The sequence below is a fragment of the Dendropsophus ebraccatus genome, chromosome 11 (genome assembly GCF_027789765.1).
Source record: "Dendropsophus ebraccatus isolate aDenEbr1 chromosome 11, aDenEbr1.pat, whole genome shotgun sequence".
Classification (NCBI taxonomy): Eukaryota; Metazoa; Chordata; class Amphibia; order Anura; family Hylidae; genus Dendropsophus; species Dendropsophus ebraccatus.
Window position 1 is genome coordinate 44,609,031 of NC_091464.1, and position 23,992 is coordinate 44,633,022.

At 41.8% G+C, this 23,992-nt stretch overlaps 1 protein-coding gene across 7 annotated transcripts in view; it reads right to left on the minus strand.

Moving 5' to 3' along the window:
• RAP1GAP2 (RAP1 GTPase activating protein 2) overlaps nucleotides 1-23,992 on the minus strand; it is a 384,075-nt gene that overhangs the window by 45,840 nt on the left and 314,243 nt on the right. For all 7 annotated transcript variants that reach the window (XM_069944747.1, XM_069944746.1, XM_069944750.1 and 4 more), the window contains 7 exons: nucleotides 19,771-19,815; nucleotides 14,630-14,662; nucleotides 14,073-14,282; nucleotides 9,617-9,720; nucleotides 7,541-7,619; nucleotides 6,557-6,610; nucleotides 4,945-5,028 (listed from right to left, as the gene is read on the minus strand). In XM_069944747.1, coding sequence (XP_069800848.1) covers nucleotides 4,945-5,028; nucleotides 6,557-6,610; nucleotides 7,541-7,619; nucleotides 9,617-9,720; nucleotides 14,073-14,282; nucleotides 14,630-14,662; nucleotides 19,771-19,815 — 609 coding nt within the window. The remainder of the gene's footprint in view (nucleotides 1-4,944; nucleotides 5,029-6,556; nucleotides 6,611-7,540; nucleotides 7,620-9,616; nucleotides 9,721-14,072; nucleotides 14,283-14,629; nucleotides 14,663-19,770; nucleotides 19,816-23,992) is intronic.

The window sequence follows — 23,992 nt, forward strand, 5'->3', positions numbered from 1 at the left end:
ATGGCCGCCGAGCAGGAGAGAATCCAGGCACCGAGGGGCTGCAGCTGTGAGCTTCCGGGAGGGTGTATTACAGCCTTTCCGTGCCCAAAGCTCACTCTGGCCCCGTAACTATACTGGAGGGGACCGTCCTGGCTGGTCTGCGGTCTGCTGCAAGGTTAGTGGGGGCGGACGCCTAGTCCGACGCTGGGGCGGGGCGGGGGGGGAGGCGGGGGGGGGGAGAGCTGCACAGAATTCTCCTGCCCACTCACTGTGCGGTCTCTCTCCTCCCCTGTTCTCCTTCCTCTTGCAGGGACTTCAAAAAAATGGCCACCCCTCCCCAGGTAAGCTGTGTACTGCGCATGTCTATGCACATGCGCAGTACACAGTGACGGAGCCTCCAGTTTGAGTGAACCAGACGGACTCCGTCGGTTCACTCCAATGTTATAGAGGTGCCGTATAGTGTCTGTGTGTATGTCGTGAAATGACGTCACACACAGACACTATTAAAATGGCAGCCCCCTGTGCATACATTAGTTTGAATAAAAGACACTCAAGACCAATGTAAAAAAAAAAAAAAAAAAATACAACACACCTATTTTTTCTTGTTACTTTTTATTAAAAAATTTTCAAAAATGTGACACTGTCCCTTTAAGCTCCATTTGAAGCCTATATGAACCCTAACATTTTAGTAGTTCACTTCATTTACCAATAATTACTCCTTACCCCAGACACAGCTAATCTTGGGTCTAGGCCCTTCAATGCAACCTGCTGCCCACTTCTTGTTGTCAGGGGATTTCTGTCCTTAGTAACAGGGCAACCCCAGACAAATAAAACAGGAAGTTGAAGTGGGGATTGGCTGCTGCTATGTGCAGAAAAAAGGGAGCCTGAGAATGCCTGGGCTGTGTAGCTGAAATCTGAGCTTGTAGGAAACTAAATCAAAGCTTTCTTCTCATTTCTGCTTACCCATCAAGCTAAGGAGAGCTGCCCCTTATATGAATAGCAGTGTACCTACTGCTTTATGTACAGAGTGCTACAGTGTCTTTTAACGTGACCTTTTACACCAAACTTTTATCGCCCGGAACGGCCAGTAATCAGCCAGGGATGGCCGATAATTGTTTTTTGTAATAGGGCCCTTAGTGTAACCCTGCTCTTGCTGTGCTGGTTCTGTTTCTAGCATTTCACATCTGTAACTGCTTCTTTCTCCACATAACATCTATGGTACTGTGTTAATCATCCCCTGGCACAGAGTCAGTCTGTCTATTGCAGTTTAACCAGGAGTATGTCATGGCATACCAGTAAGGATTGAGTGTTAGATGTGCACCATGGAGGTGACTCTCAGGCTCAATAACAAAAATCACCTTGTCACCACTCTGAAGGGTTAATCTAAATAAACCATTCAGGTTTTTAAAATGTGTTTAAAAATGAGAGGTACACCTTAAAGGGGTACTCCAGCGGGTGGCACTTTTTGGCTGGGATCGGGTAGGAGGTAGCTGAGGGAAAAGACGTCCACTAACTTCCGCGGTTCCAGCGGCGGGTCCCGCATCGCGGCGCTCCGGTGCCTGGTTCCTGGCTGCTTCCTGGTGTCTGACGCGGGCCCGAGACGATCTGTCTCAGGTCCGCTCAGCCAGTCAGTGACAGAGGCGGGATCTGAGCGGACTTGAAACAGATCCCGCCTCCTTCACTGACTGGCTGAGCGGACCTGAGACGTCACGTCAGACACCTGCGTCAGACACCAGGAAGCGGCTGGGAACCAGGCACCAGAGCGCCGTGATGCGGGACCCGCCGCTGGAACTGGAGAGGTGAGGTGACATCCCAGCAAAAAGTGCCCCCCCCCCGCTGGAGTACCCCTTTAAATACCTGAACTCTACAGCTCCACAGTTTCATTCATAAGTCACTTGATTGCAACCTTAATATTTCTTAATGCAATCTCACAGTTTTACCTCAACTTTATGGAGACACAAAGAAGCTCTAGCCTCAAGGTTCATTTTACTTGACAATCAGCAACTAGGTCATTTTAAAAGCTTTCATATGCAAGGTACATTATAATAATCCTGGCTTTTTGATGTCTTAAACTGAGTATAAATGTTGTCTATTAGCTGTGGGGCAGCCTTTAACTGCTGGGTGAAGAACATAATGCTTGCCTCTTTTATGCCGTTGATTTAACAGATTTAAAATATATTATTATAAAATCCAACAAAAATAGCTTCTGGAGCCAACATATTTCATAGTGGTGTTAAGAGTCGGTGTTAAGAGTCGGTTCCTCGGAAGGCCGCTTCACCCTGGGTTCCTGGAAAAGCTAGATCCAGTCCTGGGAAACTTCTCAGTTTCCCAGGACTGGATCTAGCTTTTCTAGGCACCCGCAGTGGAGCAGTAGGGAGCGGCATGGAGATCAAAGACAGCCGACAGCTGAGCAAACAAAGCGATTTGCTTTGTTTGTAATTTAAATTCACTCATCTCTAATCGCAAAGCTTCCTAAACTCTTTAGACCAAATTCTCATTTGCTGATCATAATCTGCAGTTGCAGACTGAAAGTGGTCTGGGTCCCTGGAAAATAAACCTCAGAGGCCCTATACTACATTAGTTATCATACACTTGGTAATTAAGGACATAGAGTTGCATTGTAATATGTTATTTATTTTTTGACGCTTTAATTAAACTTTACGGCTATGTTCACACAACATCTAAAAAAGGAAAAAGGAGTCCGCTTTTTGTTCGAAAAAAGATGTCCTTTATTGCATTATTTGCGTTGAAGTCTATGGAATAACGGACATTTTTTAGGCACAGTGTATTAAATGGCAGACGTCTTTTGAGGTGGGCGGTATTCAATACACTGTGTGAAAAAGATATCCGTTATTCCATAGGCTTCAATGCAATTTATTGGAGTCACATATAAGGATGCAATAACGGATGTTTTTTTGGACATTATGTGAACATAGCCTTAAGGTATTTATGAGCCATGACCCAGGCAATGGCATGATAAAAAAAATTACCCATTTTATTTGTTCCTGGCCTTTGCCAACACTGCTTTAAACTGCCCCATAGAAGTGCTCCAATGGCATCCCCCTGCTCAGCCAATCACCGGCCACAGCAGAACATCGTCATGGCTCAGCAGGCTGTCACCCTCAGATGAGTCTCGGTTGAGACCTGAAGATGCCGGAGGAGAACACCAGGAGAGCACAGAAAGGTAAGAATACGCTATTTGTTATGTTCTCACCATGGGCAGCAACATCTTAAAATTTATTTTTGAGTGGAATACCCCTTTTGAGTTGGTGAACAACCACTGAAATATTACGGGTTATGTTTAAACATTCTTTCTGTAATGCAGCATGTTGAATTTGGACTTATCAAAAATTATTTTTGAGCATAATAATCCTTTAAAATTCCAAATATAAACTAATGTATATTTTTGACCCAAGATCTCCCAGCATGACAGTCAGGGGAGCTACAGGTTGGAGATCACTGCTCTAGACTGTAGGTACAATCTACCTGATATGTTATACGTTGTTTTCCCTATAAACCTACTCTAGCAGATCGGAGCTCATCATGCCTATATTTGTATTGCTTAGCCAGTAATACAAATCATTGTTTGTCTTCAGCTAGAGCAGATGCTCCTTGTACAGGGAATGAATTGGAGGAAACTTTCTAATATACCATATGTCATGTATGAAGTAGTTAGAAAACACTTCTTACCATCAATCTTCATAGATTAGACAACGGCTTTAGCTGCCAGTTTAATAGCTGCAAATAATTGTTCTGAAGGCCAGGTCACCCTGTGTACTGATCTTAGGATTACCTTCTGCATGTGTCACGTCATTGTAAAATCCTTAGAATTTTAGGAAGCTCGGAGACTTGCACTGAAGCAGTCTGAATACCTTTTTCTAATGTACCTGGACCCATTTCTGTGGTATGAACAGTACAGAATCTTGTTGCCACACCCCAAGCTACTGCAGTTTCACCGTAAGCCATATACCCCCTTGTCGCATCAGCCATGGGGAGCGTCTAGAGCCCATAGTAGGGGAGATTTATTGGTGGTGGGGGTTCAATTACAAAGGATTGTCTATATGGGGGGCAAGGGGGTTAACTTGAAGGGAAATGCCTTCATGAAGGAAGGAGTAAACCAAGGGAGATGCCTACATGCAAGGGATGGGGGCTAACTACCAGGGGAGATAACTATATGGGAGGGAGAGGGGTGGGCTACCAGGAGAGATACCAATATGGAAGGCGGAGACTAAATGCAAGGGGAGATGCCTACAGAAGGGGGCTAGCTACCAAGGGAGATAACTAAAAAGGGGGAGGGCAATTACCAGGGGATTACCTATGGGGGGAGATGCCTACATGGGTTATACTACACACTAGTGGGCTTTTTACGGGAAAGGGGGGGTAACTTACAGGGGAATGACTACCTACCAGGGACACTACCTATGGAGGAAATAGCTATATGGGGGTATTACCTATTAGGGGGACTACCTGCACAGGGAGGCCTAACTACCACACAGATGCACAGCAGGGAGTCTAACTACTACATGGGAGGCACAGAAGGTTCTAACTACTATATGGGGACACAACGGTCTATCTACTACATGGATACAAAGGGGACTAACTACCACTGTGTATCCATGTAAAATATGTTTAGGAGTTCACTTCACAGCTCAGTGGTCAGTTGAGGAGGGGGGGGGGGGGCTCAAGCAAAAGTGTGCTATGGGGTCCAGCCATTTCCAGTTACACCTCTGGCTCAAAAACTGACTTCCAGTCACAGAAATGTCAGCTACAAATGTCCTGTGTATGAATTTTCACTTGAAACCATCTGCAGTAACTTCACATTCAGAACACCAAAATTCAGAAAGAAAATCTGCAACATACTTGAGCAACGCTTGATGCAGATGAGTGGTGACAATAATGAAAGGGGCGCAGAATATTCAAAGAGACATCAACATAAATAAATAAGGTAGACGATCTTGCACTTACTTGCCTAAGCTTCTGATATATGACACCAAACTTGAAGGTATTATTGATTTCGTGTTCATCGTATGTAACAATCATTTGTGATGCCTGGAGAAAAAACATAGTTTATTGGTTGTTATAATTATAAAAGATAGTTAGGAAGGGTTTACATAGAGGAGTTGTGGTGCAAACTGTTTTCCCATTTCAACTTATATAGTTATACTTGTGGGACACATCAAATATTTTTGCAAATACTTTCATTTAGCTAACTCGCCTCCTTCCCCTGTTATGCTGCTCTTTCCCTCCCATTGTTGACATCTCGTTGTCTAGGTTACCGACCACCACTCTAATGGCTGATATACAATTTATTACACTGTATATATACATTTTGGGGACATTTATGAATACTGACGTATAAGTAAGCCGGTCTTCAATGAAGCCCTGCCCCCTTTACCCATCCGGATTTACTAAGAGGTGTACGCCTTTTAATAAACCCGTCCAGGCTTGCGCCCGGCACAGTCTTTACACAGTAAACCTACACCTGCTTTCAGGTGAAGATTTGTGTCATGATTTACACCTCCTCCCCGACTTCCCGCCCCCCATTTTGCGAGCGAGGGATACGGCAGGTAAATGCTAGGGAGAAGGGGCGAATCTGCAACTTCTTCCTGGCGTATGCCAGGGGTGTAATTATAGTAAATGTTCTCCTATATTTTTATACATCTACATTATAGCTATAAATACACCAAAAAGACCACTTGTTTCAGAGTGGTGGTCAGTAACCTAGACAATGAGCCGTCAATAATTGGAGGATAAGAGCAGCATATTAGGAGAAGGGGGCTAGTTTGCTATATGAATGTATTTTTAAAACTATTTATCTTGAGAAATCCTACAAATATAACTATAAGTTTAGAGGAGAATACCCTATTTAAGCTGCATACATGAAGATAAAGGCAAAAGGAGTTTGACTTCATCCCTTATGACTTGAAGAAGGGGTCCAAGTAGTCCAAAGTAAATTGCTTTTAAGAGACCTGCCTAATAATAATCTTCTTAACCATCTGAAGCACCTTGATGAGTATTCTGTATTGTACCGGTACACGTTGTGGTATGTTCTCCATGAAATTACAATTCCTCTCTTATTCCTTCTGAAAATGGGTCAATAAATCAACAACTGGACACTACCATCACCTATCACTTAACAGGGTCCAACAACACCGATAGGCTAAAGTTTAGTGATGATGGTAAAACACACGGATGCACGCCAGGAGGTCAGCAATCCTAGTAGCTGGCCATAGGAACATCAAATGTAGGTATAGTCCGACAGCATCCAAGGTAAAGTTTCAAAGCCTTTATGAGCACATCAGGTACATGTAGCGACATTTCGACCTTGCGGTCTTTGTTAAGCATGCTTCAAATATGACTGAAAGGTCGAAACGTCGCTACATGTATCTGATGTGCTAATAAAGCCTTTGAAGCTTTACCTTGGATGCTGTCGGACTATACCTACATTTTACCACCATCGCCTACGTAAATAAGGTGTGTCCCTACACGCTTAGACATGTGAGTAGAATGGTGATGTCTTGCTATCGTTTTTCTTTAAAACTTCTAAAACTTCAAAAAAATGAAATGAGTACTGTACCTTGGGGTAGAGAACGGGATTAAATTTAAGTCCAGTCGCGTCATCACATAAGGCCTGTAATAACAACAGAGTCCACAATTAGAAGATTAGATGCAGAGAGAGGCATAGTTGTATGTCACGGTGTCCTTACTAAGGAGCTATCAGGAAAATTGAATTGTCTGACTAAACTGTAGTATGTGCAGATGCATCTCAAGGTCACGTGTGATGGCTTATGACAAAACAGCTATTTAAAATGAGAATCTATTTGTACTATCATAAATCTTTTTAAGAAAATGTTACGGTTACAACACTTCAGATGCAAACATTTGCTTGGTCTCTCTTAGTAAAAAAATATATATATTCTATTCCAGTCAATGAGATGCTGTTTAAAGAATACCTGGGGAAACTATAGTGATAGTGCTGTCCATAGACATTTGTCCTCAGTTTGTGTGTGGCATTATTGCAGCTTTCCTATAAAGGTTAGTGTGAACTTAAAAGGGCATTCTATTGCTGTAGAACAAAAATATAGAAATATAGTTCTGCAGCCAATCTCTGGCCTATAGACCAGCAAAACACTCTAGATACTGTATTCAAGTCTACATGACCCACATACTAAATATTACAGCATGTATTTGCCCTCAAGGTGTTTTCCAAAAAAAGAAGCTGTAGTCACTAGTTTATTCCTCGTCATGGCTACAGCCGCCATTCTGACCCTCCATGCCAGATTGGTCTCCATGGCTGGATCAATGCTGTGCCCCTATACCAAGATCACCACTGCAGCCAGTCACTGGCCTTAGCATTATATACAGTAGCAAAAGATCACTGAGGCTAGTGGTTGGCTGCAGCAGTTACTGTACCTATTTAGAAGGAGGAGAGGACTGGAGCTACTAAAACTAATAGAAGCAGATGTCTTTTAATCAACTGTATATGAAAAGAATAAAAAAAAAATACAAAAAAATATAGTGCTGCACAGGGTTATACTACTTACTGATCATTAGTTCTTACCTTTGCTATCTGGGGAATACTGGGAAGTTTGCTAAACCCAGCCAGCGGGATTCGCTCATGTAATGTTTTAGTTTTAGACCTAAACAGAAGCCACATATTTAGTTGATTATTAGTTGACCACAAAATAGGCTTTCAAAAAAGACAATCTATGAATAAAATTGTACTAAATTAGAATAATGGTTTTGGCCATTTTCTATGGTAGAACAACAATCTGACATCAAAGGTGACTAACGGTTCTTTAACGTGGCAGTCACGCACAGGGGCGGTCTTGGCATTTCTGGGGCCCCGAGCGAAGTTATGTCTGGGCCCCCCCCTCGACACGCACTCCACAACAATAGACTGCTGTGTGCTGCCCCCAGTAGTATATACCCCTTGTGCCCCACCAGTAGTATATAGACCCCTGTGTGTTCCCCCAGTAGTATATAGACCCCCTGTGTGCTCCACCAGTATTATATAAATTCCTGTGTGCTCCCGCAGTAGTTTATAGACCACTGTGTGATCCTCCAGCAGTATATAGACCCCTTGTGTGCTGCCCCCAGTTATATATAGACCCCCTGTGTGCTCCCCCAGTTATATATAGCCCCCCTGTGTCTTCCCCGTTATATAGCCCCACTGTGTGCTCCCCCCATTTATATAGACCCCCGCTGTGCGCTCCCCCAGTTAAACAGGCCCCTGTGTGCTCCCCCTCCCATATAGTATATAACACAATACTTATATTCACCTGGGTCCGGGCGTCTCCTCTTCACTCCTGTGGCCGCGCTCCCCTTGTCCTGGCGCCGATGCTCCAGTGATGTCACTGGAGCACCGACACCACAAGGACAGAGCGGCCACTTGTGACCGCAGCGAAAGCACTTCCTGCGGCCACAAGAGTGACTGACAGGAAGGGAGCCAATGGCTCCCGCCCTGTCAATGCTGCTGCATGTAACTGTGAGCGCTCATTACAAGTGCTCATAGTTACAGTTCAGATCACAGCAGCAAGTGGGGAAGCGGCCCTGTCTAGCGCTCTTGAGCACAAGAGAAGAGTGGGGCGTGGGGGCCCCCCTGGATGTTGGGGGCCCCAAGCGATTGCTTGGGGTGCTTGGTGCCAAAGACCGCTACTGGTCACGCTGAATATTTCATAATTTTTGATTATACAGTGGTCCGTCAACATACAGTATTAATTGGTTCCAGGATGACCATTGTATGTTGAAACTATTGTACTGTATGTTGAGACCAAAAATCTATGGAAAACTGGTAATTGGTTCAGAAGCCTCCAAAAGTACCAACCCAAAATTAAAACAAAAAATTGAGACTAATTTAGATAAAGCAAGACCTTACATACAACAGTCAGAAAGAGCTACCAGAAGCTGTAAATTACTTTCTGGGTAGAAGACTGGAGTAATTAAGGGTCCTGTACAGTTCTGGCGAGTCCAAGAAAAAGTAAATGAAGTCATCCTCAACTGGTGCCCAAAGGAGCAACTCATGGCACAGGTACAGAACATGTAGTATCACATTGTACTGTACATAGGAGACACTAGACAGCCAATCACTACAGGCACTTCAGTAATACTAGAGTCTTACAAGTAAAATGGCCACTTTCTTTGTTCGATCATCTAGTTATTCACTTGTTCCACAGATCCTGACTGTCTGTAGCATTGTATGTTGAATCTGGTTTCAAGTTATGATGGTCCAGAAAGGACCATTGTATATTGAAAATATTGTATCCTGAGGCCATTGTAAGTTAAGGGACCACTGTATATGCTCTTAGGCGCTAGCAGCACCTATCTCTTATTTTGTAGGATGACATACAAGCCAATTTCTTGCCTGTTCAGGGAGAGTATAGAATGTGTAAGTAAAATATATTGCTGAAAGGGTAAATTATGGTGTGCGTGAGCAAGCACAGGTGCCTGATAATCCAGAAGTTTAAGGGTCCCATGAGCTCTTACTTAACTCCATGTAAATAATTGTATTTTATCTTGCAACCTTGTCTGTATAAAACTTTGATTTGACTGCAACATGTGCATAGATTCTATCTGGTAATTTTGACAATAGAGAAACCCTTTAATTATACCCAAATCTTACACCTATTTTACCCACCTGAGTATAATTCTTAAATATTCTATGCTGTCGGCTTCTTCACATTTAATAGATAGGATCAAGTTCCCCAAGCTGCTGCCAGTACAGTAAAAATTTAGATGGTCCTAAAATCAAAAAGACAAACAGATCGTTTTAAATTAGCCCTGTCACTTTTGGCATGTCCTAGAGATATTGGTCAACTTGCTGCGTTTTCTGTCTCCACGCAGGAGTTTTATCTATTTTCCATACAATTGCATATACCATACAGTATCACAAAATTGCTCTATAGTGACGACATTGCTACCGTTCCTTGGGCTGTATCGAATCCCAAGACACAGAACATGTCTGGTGCCTATAAAGACCTTTATGAACACACAGGAAATCCATGAAGCAAACTAAATATGTTAAGAAAAAGTTGCCTGAGGGTATATGGAAACCAATAAAGTCATTTGAAGGTGGAAGTATTTTCCAATGCAAGATCCAGTAACTATTAATGTGAAATTGCATCAAATCCTGAATAAAGAAGAAAATCAATCAATAGTGTTCATCACTTTGTCATTTACAAGAACTTGCACTTAGACCTTATTTCCTTCCAGAGCTATAATAAGAAATGGAAGAGTTATATATAGAAAGTAATTCACCACTAGGAAGACGATAATAATTGGAGTATATAAGGGACCTCACAGGGTGTGCCCTCCTTTAAACTGATGTGACTTTATGCAACAAATGTATGGCTTCTATTAGAGATATATATCTTTGATTTTCAAGGTCAAGAAGTGTGCAGCCCCTGAGTCTACAAAAATCAGTCACTAAGGGGAAGAAAGCTATAACAGTAATATCATCTGTGTTCATCTTTACAATGGTAGTAAAACAGACCCTGAATAGTCGGAGTTATAAAGTACTTCCTTCCATCTGTCCAATATGCCGTGTAACATAATGAGAATAATGCACAAGATGACTGAAGTGGTGGTTCTTGTGTAGTTTGACAATCTCCATGTGTAATGTCTGCCAGGTGAGTATTGTATTGAGTTTTGAGTGAGTTTTGTATTACTGTCTGTGATATAAAATGTACCTTCACATGTAGCAAACTTTAACTTTACACTAAACACATTGTAAACCATGATGCAGGAGACTTTAAACAGACACCTGACATATAACATTCCACTGAAACTCTCAGTTAAAAGGTTTGTAATGCGTTTAAAGTGAACCTATTGGCAGGTTAGCAGCATCCAACCTGCTGATATGTCCCTATAGTGCACAGATAGGGACATATAGATTCATCCAGTGCTTTGCAGTGATGAGCACCAGAGTGACATCACTGCAGAGCCCCATCCCAATATTCATTAGAAGGGACGGACCAGTTGGGGTGGATCAGTGCACTGAGGGTGGTAGTGCAGTGTACAGGAACAGATCTGCCACTGCGAGGTATCCGTATATTGTCAGTCGACACTGAGGTATTTTCGCTAAACCTTCCTATGCTCCCTTGAATTCTTTTTCACACTTGTGCTATTCGCTTTTGGCCACAAGATGTCGCCACTGAGTATTATCTTGTTCTTTTCCACCACATTTAAAACTAAAAAGGGTTAATGCATTGTTGATACTATATGATGTTCTGCATGCACAGTGTAATGGTCTGCCAAGTCCCATACTCTGACCTAACACAGAGGTATTCTAGAACGTTCCCACCCAATGGAACGCCAAGTTGCCTCACAGTTTATCCACCATTGGGAAACAAGGCCCATTCTTTATACCTAGATCAAGATTTACTTTACATCCCCTGTTGATTTAGATTTTGAAAGTTACAAGGACAGTGTCTCTTTAAGTGTCAAGTTAACGTTTGCTACATCTGTATGAGAATTTCCCATATAGTTACTAGTCCTCTGTGTACTATATTGCACTTTATTAAAAAATAGATTTGCTTTAAATGTGTTGTAATAATGAAAATCACATGAGTCATCCCTACCTAAAGGCATGGTCAGACCTAGGGAACTGGAATTATAACTCTGTGCCGGCTTCCAATACTGTGTAATTATCAAATATCTAATGTGTTGGCTGTTCTAACAGTTGCAGTAGTAAATCGCCTCTATAGCCATCATTAGGACACACATGGGTATTGGAAAGTGAGAGACAGCTTAATCAAAGCCCTGTAATGAATGAGGACAGGAACAAACAGCACTTCTGATAATTACACAACATTCTAATATATCAGAGCGTTTCCATTTATTAAAACCAGACTGACTGAACGACTACTCATAAAAACTGGGGAGGACTAAATTATAGAACTAAACTGTTTTGTTTCCATACTAGGTAACTCCTCACAAGGCAAAATCACAGAATTAAAATGACCAGATCCCTATGCTGGATGTGTGAAAAATATTGAGGTCTCTTACCACGTATAATATTCAGTACTTGTAAATTTTAAAAAAAAATTCCAGTACATCTGGCGGATATCATAGGCAACGGGGGAAGGGCAAGCTCTCTTGGTGCCCAAAGCAGGGGTTTCTTGATGGCCAGGCGTCTTTACTGGGATTAGATGTACCATGGTCAGTATTTTTAGCCAAAATGACACAGAGAAAAACTATAATGGAAAGATTTGTGCCTTTCCTATAGTTTGGACGAGTGTCGGACTGGGGTATCTTGGGCCCACCAGAGGAAATCATCCTGGGGGCCCACCAATGAAGAACCAGTGAGAAAAGTTGTTAGTGTTAGTGCAGGTTCTAAAGCTGGGGGCCCACCAGAGGATCCTCTGGTCCTCTGGTGGGCCAGTCCGACACTGGTTTGGACCCTATGGTTTTGGCAAAAATACTGACCAAATATAATGTGTGAACCTAGCCTAAATCTCACCATACACCCACATACAACAATTGTCATAACCCACTGATTTCAGACAAATGCCACAGATGTCAGAGGAAAGAAGACTTGTACACATTGGATTACATCATGCCAGATCCTTTCTTTCCATGGGAGATACATTTCTGCTTCAGGTGTCTAGTTGTGGTCTCTTCCCCTCTTTACATTAAAACAAACAAGCAGAATTAACAAAGCAAAGTGCACATGTTTATGGCCGTGAGAAATAGCTGCTGGCCAAATGAGTGTTCTGGCAACAGCTATCTCATGTGTATGAAAACGTGTGTGCCCAGCTAGAATTGTGAAGTTCCATGCCACGTCCCAACACAGCTGCTTCACTCTCTAGGGAAAAGCCAAGGGATCATTGTAGGCACCTGTTAACAACTGAAAGTCTATTGCTGTGTGACAAGTGGTCTTCCCTCACCGATGAAATTGCTTATTGGACCCTGTTATCCAATGCTTAGATATACTATTCAAGAGACTGTTCAATGGAATGTAAAGTTATACTGTTTAGGTGCCCCTTTTTGACCCCTGTTTGTCCCATTCCTGACTGTCTTTTAAGAATATTTAAAAAGAGTATTTAGGTTTTTTTTTCCCCATCTAATGCTAACTCATCCTTAGTAGTGGATTATAATAGGTCCGTTTTGGGCTGTAGCCCGGGGCCCTGAGCTCCTGGGGGGTCCATGGCTGCCTAGACAGACTTATACTTTCAGTGGTGTATTGTACCTGGTTACAGTTTTGCTATAATTTGCAAACAATTGCTGCTTTTTTACCTCAATTTATGCACAAATCAGGCCATCATGACATTATCCCGTACTATGAACACCACGCTAGTGCTGGCATAGTTACAGTGGGGTGGGGGCCCAGGCTTGGTGAACAGCCCTAACGGCCTATGGTAAAGTAATCTGCCCCTGCTCATCCTTAATATGCTTGCAGTGTCAACTGTTTCATCCCAGAAAAGCGACTGTACCCTAGGCATTTTGTAGTGCAGGGATGGGGAACCTTCAGCCCTTCAGCTGTTGCAAAACTACAATTCCCATAATGCCTAGACAGCCAAAGCTTCCATTTGGCTGTCCAGTGTGCAAAACAAGAGTCCGTGGAGCCTCAGTTGCGAGTCTCAAAACACAGGAATAGCCAGATATCCCTAGCCTGTTGCCATGGGGTGCCTCCATGATGGGGAGAGCACCACACCACCCTGATAGGTAGCCCCTTAAGTCCCACTTGGTTTGCGAGTATTGGAACATAAATAGGAAAACAACAGGGTGGCCCCTTTTGTGTCAAAGTCTAACTCAAGATGTGAGTATTGCGACATGACAAGGGCTTGCAAAGGCAATGACAAATCAACAAACAAAACACAGTGGCAACAGGCTAGGGATATTTGGCTATTCCCGTGTTTTGAGACTCGCAACTGAGGCTCCACAGACTCTTGTTTTGCATATTTAAATTTTTGGGGGCATCAGTGGAGACTCTTGATTGAGTACTTTATTGGAATTTTTTCATTGATCTCCTTGAGTTCAGTGATTACTGTGTTTTGTTGGTTGATTTGTCATTGCCCCAAATCAACAGTACACATATGCCAATGAACACAAATGCATATAATAAGAAAAATATTGGAAAAAAAAATACAGACCTTCCCCAAAAAGTGTTTTCTGTATGCCCTGGCTGAACCTTTATATTCTAGTTTATATCCATATGTGCTGGGGCTCATGGGTTCTTCCTCTTCATCACATATACTACTGTCTGAAGAGGTTGGAGTGCTTATATTTTCTGGATCTTCTATCCAATAACCCCCAAACTGAGGCAGGATAATGAGTGGGTAGGTGGTGTCCTTCTCCAGGATCTACAATATAAAAAACAAATAGGTCATACTTATATTCCATGGTCTAGAAACAGTTACTGAATATTTATTCAGTTACTCAACATTGTTAAACCAATGGCCTCTTTAATCTAGAAAATAATCCCCCAAAATGACAGAAGAGGTCCCGAAGACCCTCCAAAATTCGACAGGCCCATAGGACACAGTATTTGGCATAACTGTTAAAAAATATGTTAGCACTTAAAGGGGTACTCTGGGCAATCATTAGCTAATCAGCGGAATAATCAGCTGTTCAGTGCCACAATACACACTGAACAGAATTTGTCTACTGTATGTATGTATAATGTATATAATGAAGTTTAAAGGGTTACCTCTTCAATGCTGGGATATGGTATATAGTCATCCTGTAACAAAAAAAAGAAAGAAATAGTTAGTAATTAATATAAATACTTCATATTCAAATAGTTATTAAAGATCTTAGTTTTGTAGAATCATATGAATAGCCATAAAACATTTTGCTGATCATCAACCCCTTTTCATTAAGCCCATCGAACAAAATGAAATACAGTCTTAGCACAGCACTGTTTCTCTAATAACACTTGAATGTTTTTGCTTTATTTATTTATTTATTTTTTTCCCCCTCTTCTGCAACTAAACTGTACCGGCATGTAGCCACCCCAAACTCCTGATTCTGCTTTCTAGAAGTCCTCACACTGTGTCTGGTTTGTGGTTGGCCTTTCTCCCGGTGCCACGGCGCGGTGAAGACTCAATCTGATGTGGCCTGGAGCATCTGTACCCTAGGCCTGCTGTGCCTCTCTCCCCGTCTCCATCCAACCTAAGGGCATGCAGAAAGTGAAGAGAGGCTGGAAGAGAGGTGGCGCATGTATGCTCTAGGCCACACCAGATCGACTCCCTGCCCCAGTGCAGCAATAAAAGTAGTAACTTAACAAACAGTCCTGCTCTAAAGAATCCCATATGTGCTTAGTGTACTTAGTTTAAATGCCCTCTGTGGACTCTGGACGTTTTGTGCATTGCTAACCAATAGAGATGCAAAATTGAAAATGCACCCTTCCCTCCTCAGACTCAAGCAAGCACAGATCTGTTTAATATGATGATCAGTACAAAGTGTGGAGACCCCCATGTTCCTTAGTAGTTCCCATGAACAAATGTCTAAGCAGTACTCAGGACAGTCATACAATATCCAGCAGCCAAGTAAGATGAAAAAAATTAGGCCAACAAGAAGAACAATAGTGAAGTATAGAAACACATATGCTCCCATACACATTTTACCCATGATAACTCTCTTTATATGTGCTTCTACACAGGATATGATTCACTGTGTTAAAATCTAAAAGTGCACTCTACTATATAATGTCATACAGCGGCATATTTTCTGATGGATAAATGGAACTGAGCTGCAATACCAGATACAACCCATAGGCAGCCATGTTTATCTCCGACGAAGTGTCGGAGATTACAGTGGTCCACAAAGATTTCAGAAAACAGGATTGCTATCGATCATACCTATTAGAGGATCTAATCCCCTATATAGTTTACATAACTAATGTATATTTTTGTATAAGTCTCCACCAAATGATCACTTTCTAGGCACAGTCAGCAGCATATGGTAAAAAAGATAAGACCTGACGTAAGGCCCTGTTACACCAGCAGATTATCTGACAGATTTTTTTTTGAGCCAAAGCCAGAAAGTGACTATAAACAGAGAAAAGGTCATAAAGGAAAGACTAAGATTTCTCCTCTTTTTAAATCCTTTCTTGGCTTTGGCCTAAACAAATCTGTAAGATAGTCTGTTGGTGGAATAGGCACCTTACTTGCGAACCCTTTGCCACTAAACAAAGCATATTTATGAGCGCTATCATACTATTTACCTCCTTCTCTCAAACTAGCCTAGGAAGTGTTGTGCCGAGCCTCCATAACACAGGACTCTTCATCATCCTTTTATATGCCTCAGTGGTATGAGCAGCAGAGGAAAGAACGCCCCACTGTGTGCAATCTCACTTACATTATGAATGCAGAAAGCACGTTGTAAAACAAAGTTGAGCTTTTATTTAGCCAGATGGCGAAGCAAACTATTCACAACACCAACAAGTTGATTCTGAAAGTAAATCAATAAAAGAGGCCTGGGAATTCAGACAATTTGCTAAAGTATGTGCGCTATCATTTATACAGCACGAGGAAAATAATGCCAGCAGCCTCGTGTACCCGGCGTACTGCTTAAGGCCTGGCGCACATAATGCATCACTGCATCTGTAACATTGTTTCTTTTTTCGCCTTTTTTCGTTCATTGTTTGGTTGCTAAAACGAACCATCCAGATGTTTAGAAGTCATTAAGGGAAACAAAGAGTCCTTAAAGGGGTGATCTGGAGAGTAAAAAATATATATTTTTTTTTGCTAATACATTGCTTTAATAAAGTTATATTACTCTGTAATTTAGGTTTTTTACAAGAAATGGATATTTTTTTCTATTTACATAGGCACTTCTGTCTGTAAGGGGTGACACGGCTCACTGCTGACACCAAAATTTGTGTCAGAAACTGCAGGGTTGCCTAAGCATATATACAGATTAGGATTCCATTCCCCCTGTGTACTGTTTGTTGTCATATACAGTACCTGGGGGGGCTGCTTGACAAGATCGCAGTTTGCAGTGGCCTCTCCACAGCGAGCAGTGATTGCTATCACCGCCCACTGTGCTAGCACCACTAACAGAGCGAGCAGTGATGGCAATCACCTCTCGCTGTAGAGAGGTCACTGCAAACTGTGACCTTTCTTTTGTATTTTTTGGCAAAGGTAGCAATTTTTTTCACAACACAGTATGCTCTATGTGCGATATTTTAAGGCATTTTCCAAAAGTGGTTGTCCTACAATATACTATTACATTTCTCTGGTAGATCAGGCAATAAAAATACAAGTGCTTCAACTGGAATCACAACAATACCAAGAAATTGTTCCTTGGTTTAGATATTCCTATTATATACTTGTAATGGTGTACCCTGGTGTTCCTTTAAAATATCCACCTAATGAGACCAGTGCTGGTGGTCACACGTGCTCAGTAGCTCAGTGATCAACAAAGGTCCCATAGGGCATCTCTGTATGAATGTAACCTATACCTCATATTTACCTGTGTGTATGGATCCATGTCTACAGATCACAAAGCTATCAAATACAGATACAAAAAAAGGGGGGAAAAATAAAAGCTACACATTTTTTATTTATTTTTTAATCCTATTTGATAGCTTTGTGACAGACCAATGCTGGTGCTGATACCTGTAACAACCTTATTTAGTCCCTCCCAGCCATGTATCTGCTGTATGTGCTGCACACGATACTCTGGATATAAGCTGGTGGTCATAATAATGTGACTTGACTATATATAAAACATCTTTATGAGCAGCTCAGTTATCTGGGAAGCATAGGTCAGTGATGATGAAGTAAAGATGTAACAGCATTTGGGGGGTAGACTTCTTTCAGTCAAAAGGGTAGATGAGAAAAATAGATCATAGCAATTTTATTGTAGACCCCCTGACATATCTAAGCGGGTCACATCAGCCCGATACTTGGCCATTAATCTTCCTCTATCATAAAGTGGTTTGGATATTTAATGTTGGCTTATAAAATCCTGCTGGGACTGGTTTACAGTGACTACTGAGATTTCTGAATATTGAGAGGATCATTTCTATTCCTTAAATAGATGGTTAAGGCTGACATGACTCCATCTGTGTAATGATGGGGCGAGGTGTCTGTCTGGATCTTAAGCTGCTCTTTGAGAAGTGTGATGAACTGAGATGTATCTGCCTGAAATAGCGGATATAATGAAGATAAGGATTTATTGCCTTCATGCTGCTCCTGCCTGGTAATGTGCTGCAGAGAGAAGCCATGTCTGTCTGCTTTCTTGCTACCCTGAGGATTCTATGAAAACAATATTCGCTGCTAAAAATTCAGAAGAATCGAGAACTTGCCTGGGGGGAAATATTTATAAACCATATTACCGACTATTCAAAAGGAAATTTGGAATTTTATTATGTTCAGGCTCCATTGCGGAGACAGCGATAGAGAGTCTCTAAAGTTCACTATTTTGCCTATGCTCCCGCTAAACAACAGCGAACGTGTATATGTTTTTAGAATTGTTATTGCCAGTATATTTTAAGTGATGGCTACAGGGTTTATATTATAAAATTCAGCTGCTAAATGACAGCATGACCTGCGGAGCCGAGAGAGGGTCAACGCATAACAATGCGAGGGTTATTGTACACAACAAAATAATACAAGAGCCGAAATGAATGAAAAGGAATCCACACTAACTAATGGCAGGGCCAGGTCCGTGGGACGTGTAAAAGAAACATAAAAACATAGAAGATTGTCAGCAGAAAAAGACCATCTGGTCCAAAAGGCAGGTGCCATGGGCGATGAGGGCTTATTGAACACAGATGACTTGGATGTCTTTTCGTGTTCTCTCTCTGAAGGTATTTGAACTTGCAACAGGCTTCAAAATAAATGGTCTTAAAAAGTCACAGAGGTTAGAAATCGAGGCTGTCCATAATGGCGGGTTAGGAAATGATTGAATCAGTTTGCATAAATAATATATTGGTGGTAAAAATAGAACTAAAAATGGCATAAAACACTGCAAGTGTGATTCCAGTTACAGACTATACAATGCAAAGTGTAAACTGGGCTTTAGGATCCGTGGCCTGCATTTGATTCGCTGACATGTACTTCTCAGCAAAGACTCCCACATATGCCCTATATGTTTTTATGCTTTACAGCAGGGATGGGGAACCATAGACCCTCCAGCTGTTGCAAAACTACAATTCCCATCATGCTTTAGCTTTAGCTTTGGCTATCCAAGCATGATGGGAATTGTTGTTTTGCAACAGCTGGAGGACCGAAGGTTTCCCATCCCTGCTTTATAGTTTTATCTAAACAATACGAAATAAATTTAACTAAAAAGACCTTAAAAGCTATGAATAGAAATGTATCTAATGGACGCCCTCCACCTCTTTCTCTGAGTGTTAGAGACAGCATCACTGAAGGGAATTTGCACAGTAGCTCATAGTATGAGGGGTAGGGACAGTAGGGACAGCTCACATAGGCTATGTATGATTTTAGAGAGAAAGCACCGACAGCAAACTCTAGTTTCTTGAACACTCAGGCACCACAAATAGTATGTATTAGTGTGGGCTGGATATTAAGATACTATCGTATCATACCGGTGCATAGCTGGCCTAAGTCAATGAACAAACCAAGAGGATCCATAACAAATGCAGCTCTGCTACTGTGTCAGCTTAGAAATTCACTTTATTTTATAAACAGTGTTATAGTGCTGATGTTAAGTATAACACTTTGTATACAATGCTGGCATCAGAAGTGAAGTGAAAAGGGAAAAGATGGGAACATTAACAATGATGACGAGATCTGTTTCATGAGATCATAGTCACAATTGAATGAGTAACACGAATAAATAACATTGTCACATATTCACTCATTATCCACCTACCTTATTTTTCTGGCTGCTACTTTTCTGCTCTTCCAGTTTGGGGGCCTATAATATAGTAAAAAGAGAATAGAAAAATTATTACTTGGAAAGAATAACTCAATAGCTGAGATAAACAGCAAGGACAAGACAGAAGATCTGGCCTGGATTTAGACAATTTTGCTATAATGCAGCTTAAGGCTAAGTTCACACAATGTAAATTTGCAATAAATAATGGCCATTACAACACCAGCCAGTATTTATTGAAAATTAAAATACCATTGTGTCCTATGGAATCCCACACTCTGTATACACTCTGGCCGGGATTCCATGTGGCAGCATAGAAAACTCACTGAATAGGGGCCGCACAAAACTGACAGTGCAGACAATGTAAAGTGCGGCTCTGGCCGGACTTTACATTGTCAGCTCTGGTGATTTGGAATGCGGGCACACCCGAATTCGCCCATATTCTAAATCAAAGGAAATGAAGTTCATCCGGTCGGTACTGCTGTAACGGCCAGCATGAACTTCATTGACAGTGGCTGTTCTGTGACATGGCTGTGTCACAGAACGGCTGCTGTCATACACTGTGAGAACCCAGCCTTACAGAAGATTGACTAATTCTTAGATAAAATTAACTGTATCAGATTTATCACCTTGGCTCAGGTAAGACACACAGTGCAATGGCAATCTTTGGTTGTGCTATTTTTTTTCCTTTTCCTTTAGGCTTCATCAAGATTTGAACAACAGTAAAAGGCATAGAACATGTGTGTAAAGGCATGCTTGTAAAAATGCATAAAATACATGCGTTCTGTAGACCAAACAATTGCAACTTCATTCAAAATAAGGCTAAGTTCACACAATGTACTGCAGTACCGACCGCAATAAACTTCACAGACAGCGGCCGTGTCACAGAACGGCCGCTGTCATACACTCGGCCTAATACTCACTGTTGCTGCTGAACAACCTCTTTTTAGAGAGAAGCTACAGCACATATGAAGCTGGTTGTACATTGTTTCAGATAGGGCAACAACAACAAAGGTTATAATCTGTAGTGTATAGCCAGCTTCATGGCTCCTTTACACAGGTGATTATTGGCCACACGATGGATCGAGCCTTATAATCACTTATCACTGAGATCGACGTACATTATCTGGGGCCCATCTAAAAGAGCCTTTAGTCAGTGAGTGGTTGGTACAAGACAAGGGATTCCCTGTAAATCTGTGAAAGTCTGGTAGTGTTACTCATCTCTGTATAACAGCTTCTTACTCCAGAATCTAGTGCATATACAATCATTACAGTTATGTCAATAAAAAGGTCCATTACTGTGCATTATACATCTATAATGGATGTTGACTCCAATATAAAAGCCCATCTGCTGAGCAGTATCCCATAATATATTGCACAGTGTTCCACATACTGCAATGCACTTCAGGTCAGGTAGGTATAATTAATCCCCAGTTCTGAACTGGGTACAAGCACAGAAATCCACTTTTGAAGCTTTTGAACTAGGTGCATGCAGAGACATACACTTACAAAGCTTTGAACAGGGCTCCATTCATATAACCACCTTGAAAGCATACTTCAAACATGCCTCAAGAATGCTTCAGAAGCAAATGCTTGACGCTTGATCAGAGATGGATATGGAGTCATAAAGAAGGCAACAATGTATTTGCGTCTTGTGTCTATGTTCTGAGACCCTTTTATTAGATGAGCAATGGACAGTGGATTCAGTGCTTATACTGTACATACAGGAATATTCACTGCTCCAAATATTACCAGCCACTATAAAACTCATTTTATTATTTCGTTTAATGCTTCATCATGACCATTTATTATAGAATGGCATGTTTTAACTTTTAGGCTATGTTCACACTATGTTAGTTTATGTCATGTTAGTTAGATTACTACGGAACCTACATAGTGCTGCAGCTGGGGGAATCCTGGCCGGAGTATATACTCATAGTATACTCCAGTCGGGATCCCTAGCGGCCCCAGAAGAAACTGACATGTCAGTTTTCTGCGACCGCTATTCATTGAATAGCAGCAGCAGAGAACCTGTCAGTGCACACAATGGAGTGTGCGGCTCTGGCCGCACGCTCCATTGTGTGCAGCGGGGAATGTGCACACTGATGTGCCTGCATCTGAATTCAGCTGCAGTGAAGATCATTCGGCCAGTACTGCAGTACTCCGCAGTACTCAGACAGCGAGAGACACCAGCCATTGTCAAAGAAGATCTTCCAGGCTGGTGTCTCACGCTGTCGGAACATGGCCATAAAGTGTACCACCAGTACATCGATGTTTTGGTTTTTACATGAATAGACCAGCGCAGGCACAGGGATGCCGGGTCCTGCACTCCTTTTGTTGAATTGTGGCCCGCTTCCGGCACACGGTGGTGGTCTGTTACAAAACACTGGCTGGGGATGAAGCACTGGAGGTTGGCCGGCCGGCCCCCAGTGTGAGAAATTCCCCTCCACTCTGTATCTCTGATAGTAACCATGTGACAGATTCACTGAAGCTCTGCATGTTATAATATACTGCTATGATAATTGTAGTGTAACCTGGACAGACCTTCATGGCTTATAGGTAACTATGAGCGAATTCACAGGAATAATAAAGCAAAGCGCTTCACTAGCTCGGCAGTCAGATTATCAGCCAGCTACCTTTTACTCAGTGTCGATCCATGCTGCTTCATTACGGGTGCCAAGAAAAACTGGATCCAGTCCTGAGAAACTGTGAGAAGTTTCCCAGGACTGGATCCAGCTTTTCCTGATGCCCGGGGAGGAGTGGCACCATCTGACTGCTGAGCTAATGAAGCGCTTTGCTTCTTTACTACTGTAAATTCACTCATCTCTAGTAACTATGAAGGCTCCTGCTTAATAACTGCAAGCATAAAAGTACAGTAAAGTATACAGAAAGTATATTGTGAAATAGTATAACAAAAAATAACCTTGATTTCCTGAAACCGTGGTACAAGCACTACTTCACCCTTGTGTGGGAAAGAACATGTTGGCAACCTATGTATATTCTCCTGAGTATTGTGGTGTCCTCGGCATTTATCTCATTTAAAGAAACACTCCAGCATTTTTTTATATTGACATGTTGTATAGTGAGTCTAATTTTTTCATTGACATTTTCTTCCGATTATGATCAGAAAAGTCAGTCGTGTCTTCATTCTAACAATGCCAAACTAAAATATGGAGGAGCTCACCATAATATTATATAACAAAGGGGTGCAGCTAAGTGTCCAAAAAGACAGCTTGATAAACTATTGAAGAAACAAAGCTGGACACTATAATACAGCGCACACCACTAAATCCAAAGAATATATACAAAGTTTATTGGGACAAACACAAAAGAAACACCACAAAGAGCAACAATAAAATCAATTAAAAAACCACAAAGGTATATGAAAACCTGAGCAGGAGGACAGTATCCACTCCTACTTTACCAAGGAACCAAACATATTAGTAATACTCCACATGATTAAATATGAAATTCATAAAGTGCTTAAGACTGGCCGGCAGTGTAAAATGAAGACACATCTATACATCCAATTCAATATACCATATAAAGGATCCAAAGTGCTACAGTGTAAATAAATAAATAAATAATAAATAAATATATTATATAATAAATACAAACACCAATATGAACCTCTAATGTAACAAGAAATGCCCAACCATATAAGCCACAAAAAATGGACTACATAGGAGCAGAGACCCTGGTACAGACCCAACGCGTGTCGTCACACACAGTGACTTCGTCAGGGGTAAAGCTGCAAAGGAAGTGGTGTCCTTTTATAGCTGGAATAAACCGCATGACACATGATTGTCAAATATTGTAATTACCTGTAGGCCCTTTAAGTGTGGAGAGAGCACATAAGTGTGGACATTGGCACATGTAAGATGGCGTCGCCGGCGTCTGTCATATCCTACTGCGCATGCGCCACCAAATCCCGTCATATATCCATAATGCGCATGCGCAGTTAGAGCACATCACGTGATGTGCTCTAACTGCGCATGCGCATTATGGATATATGACGGGATTTGGTGGCGCATGCGCAGTAGGATATGACAGACGCCGGCGACGCCATCTTACATGTGCCAATGTCCACACTTATGTGCTCTCTCCACACTTAAAGGGCCTACAGGTAATTACAATATTTGACAATCATGTGTCATGCGGTTTATTCCAGCTATAAAAGGACACCACTTCCTTTGCAGCTTTACCCCTGACGAAGTCA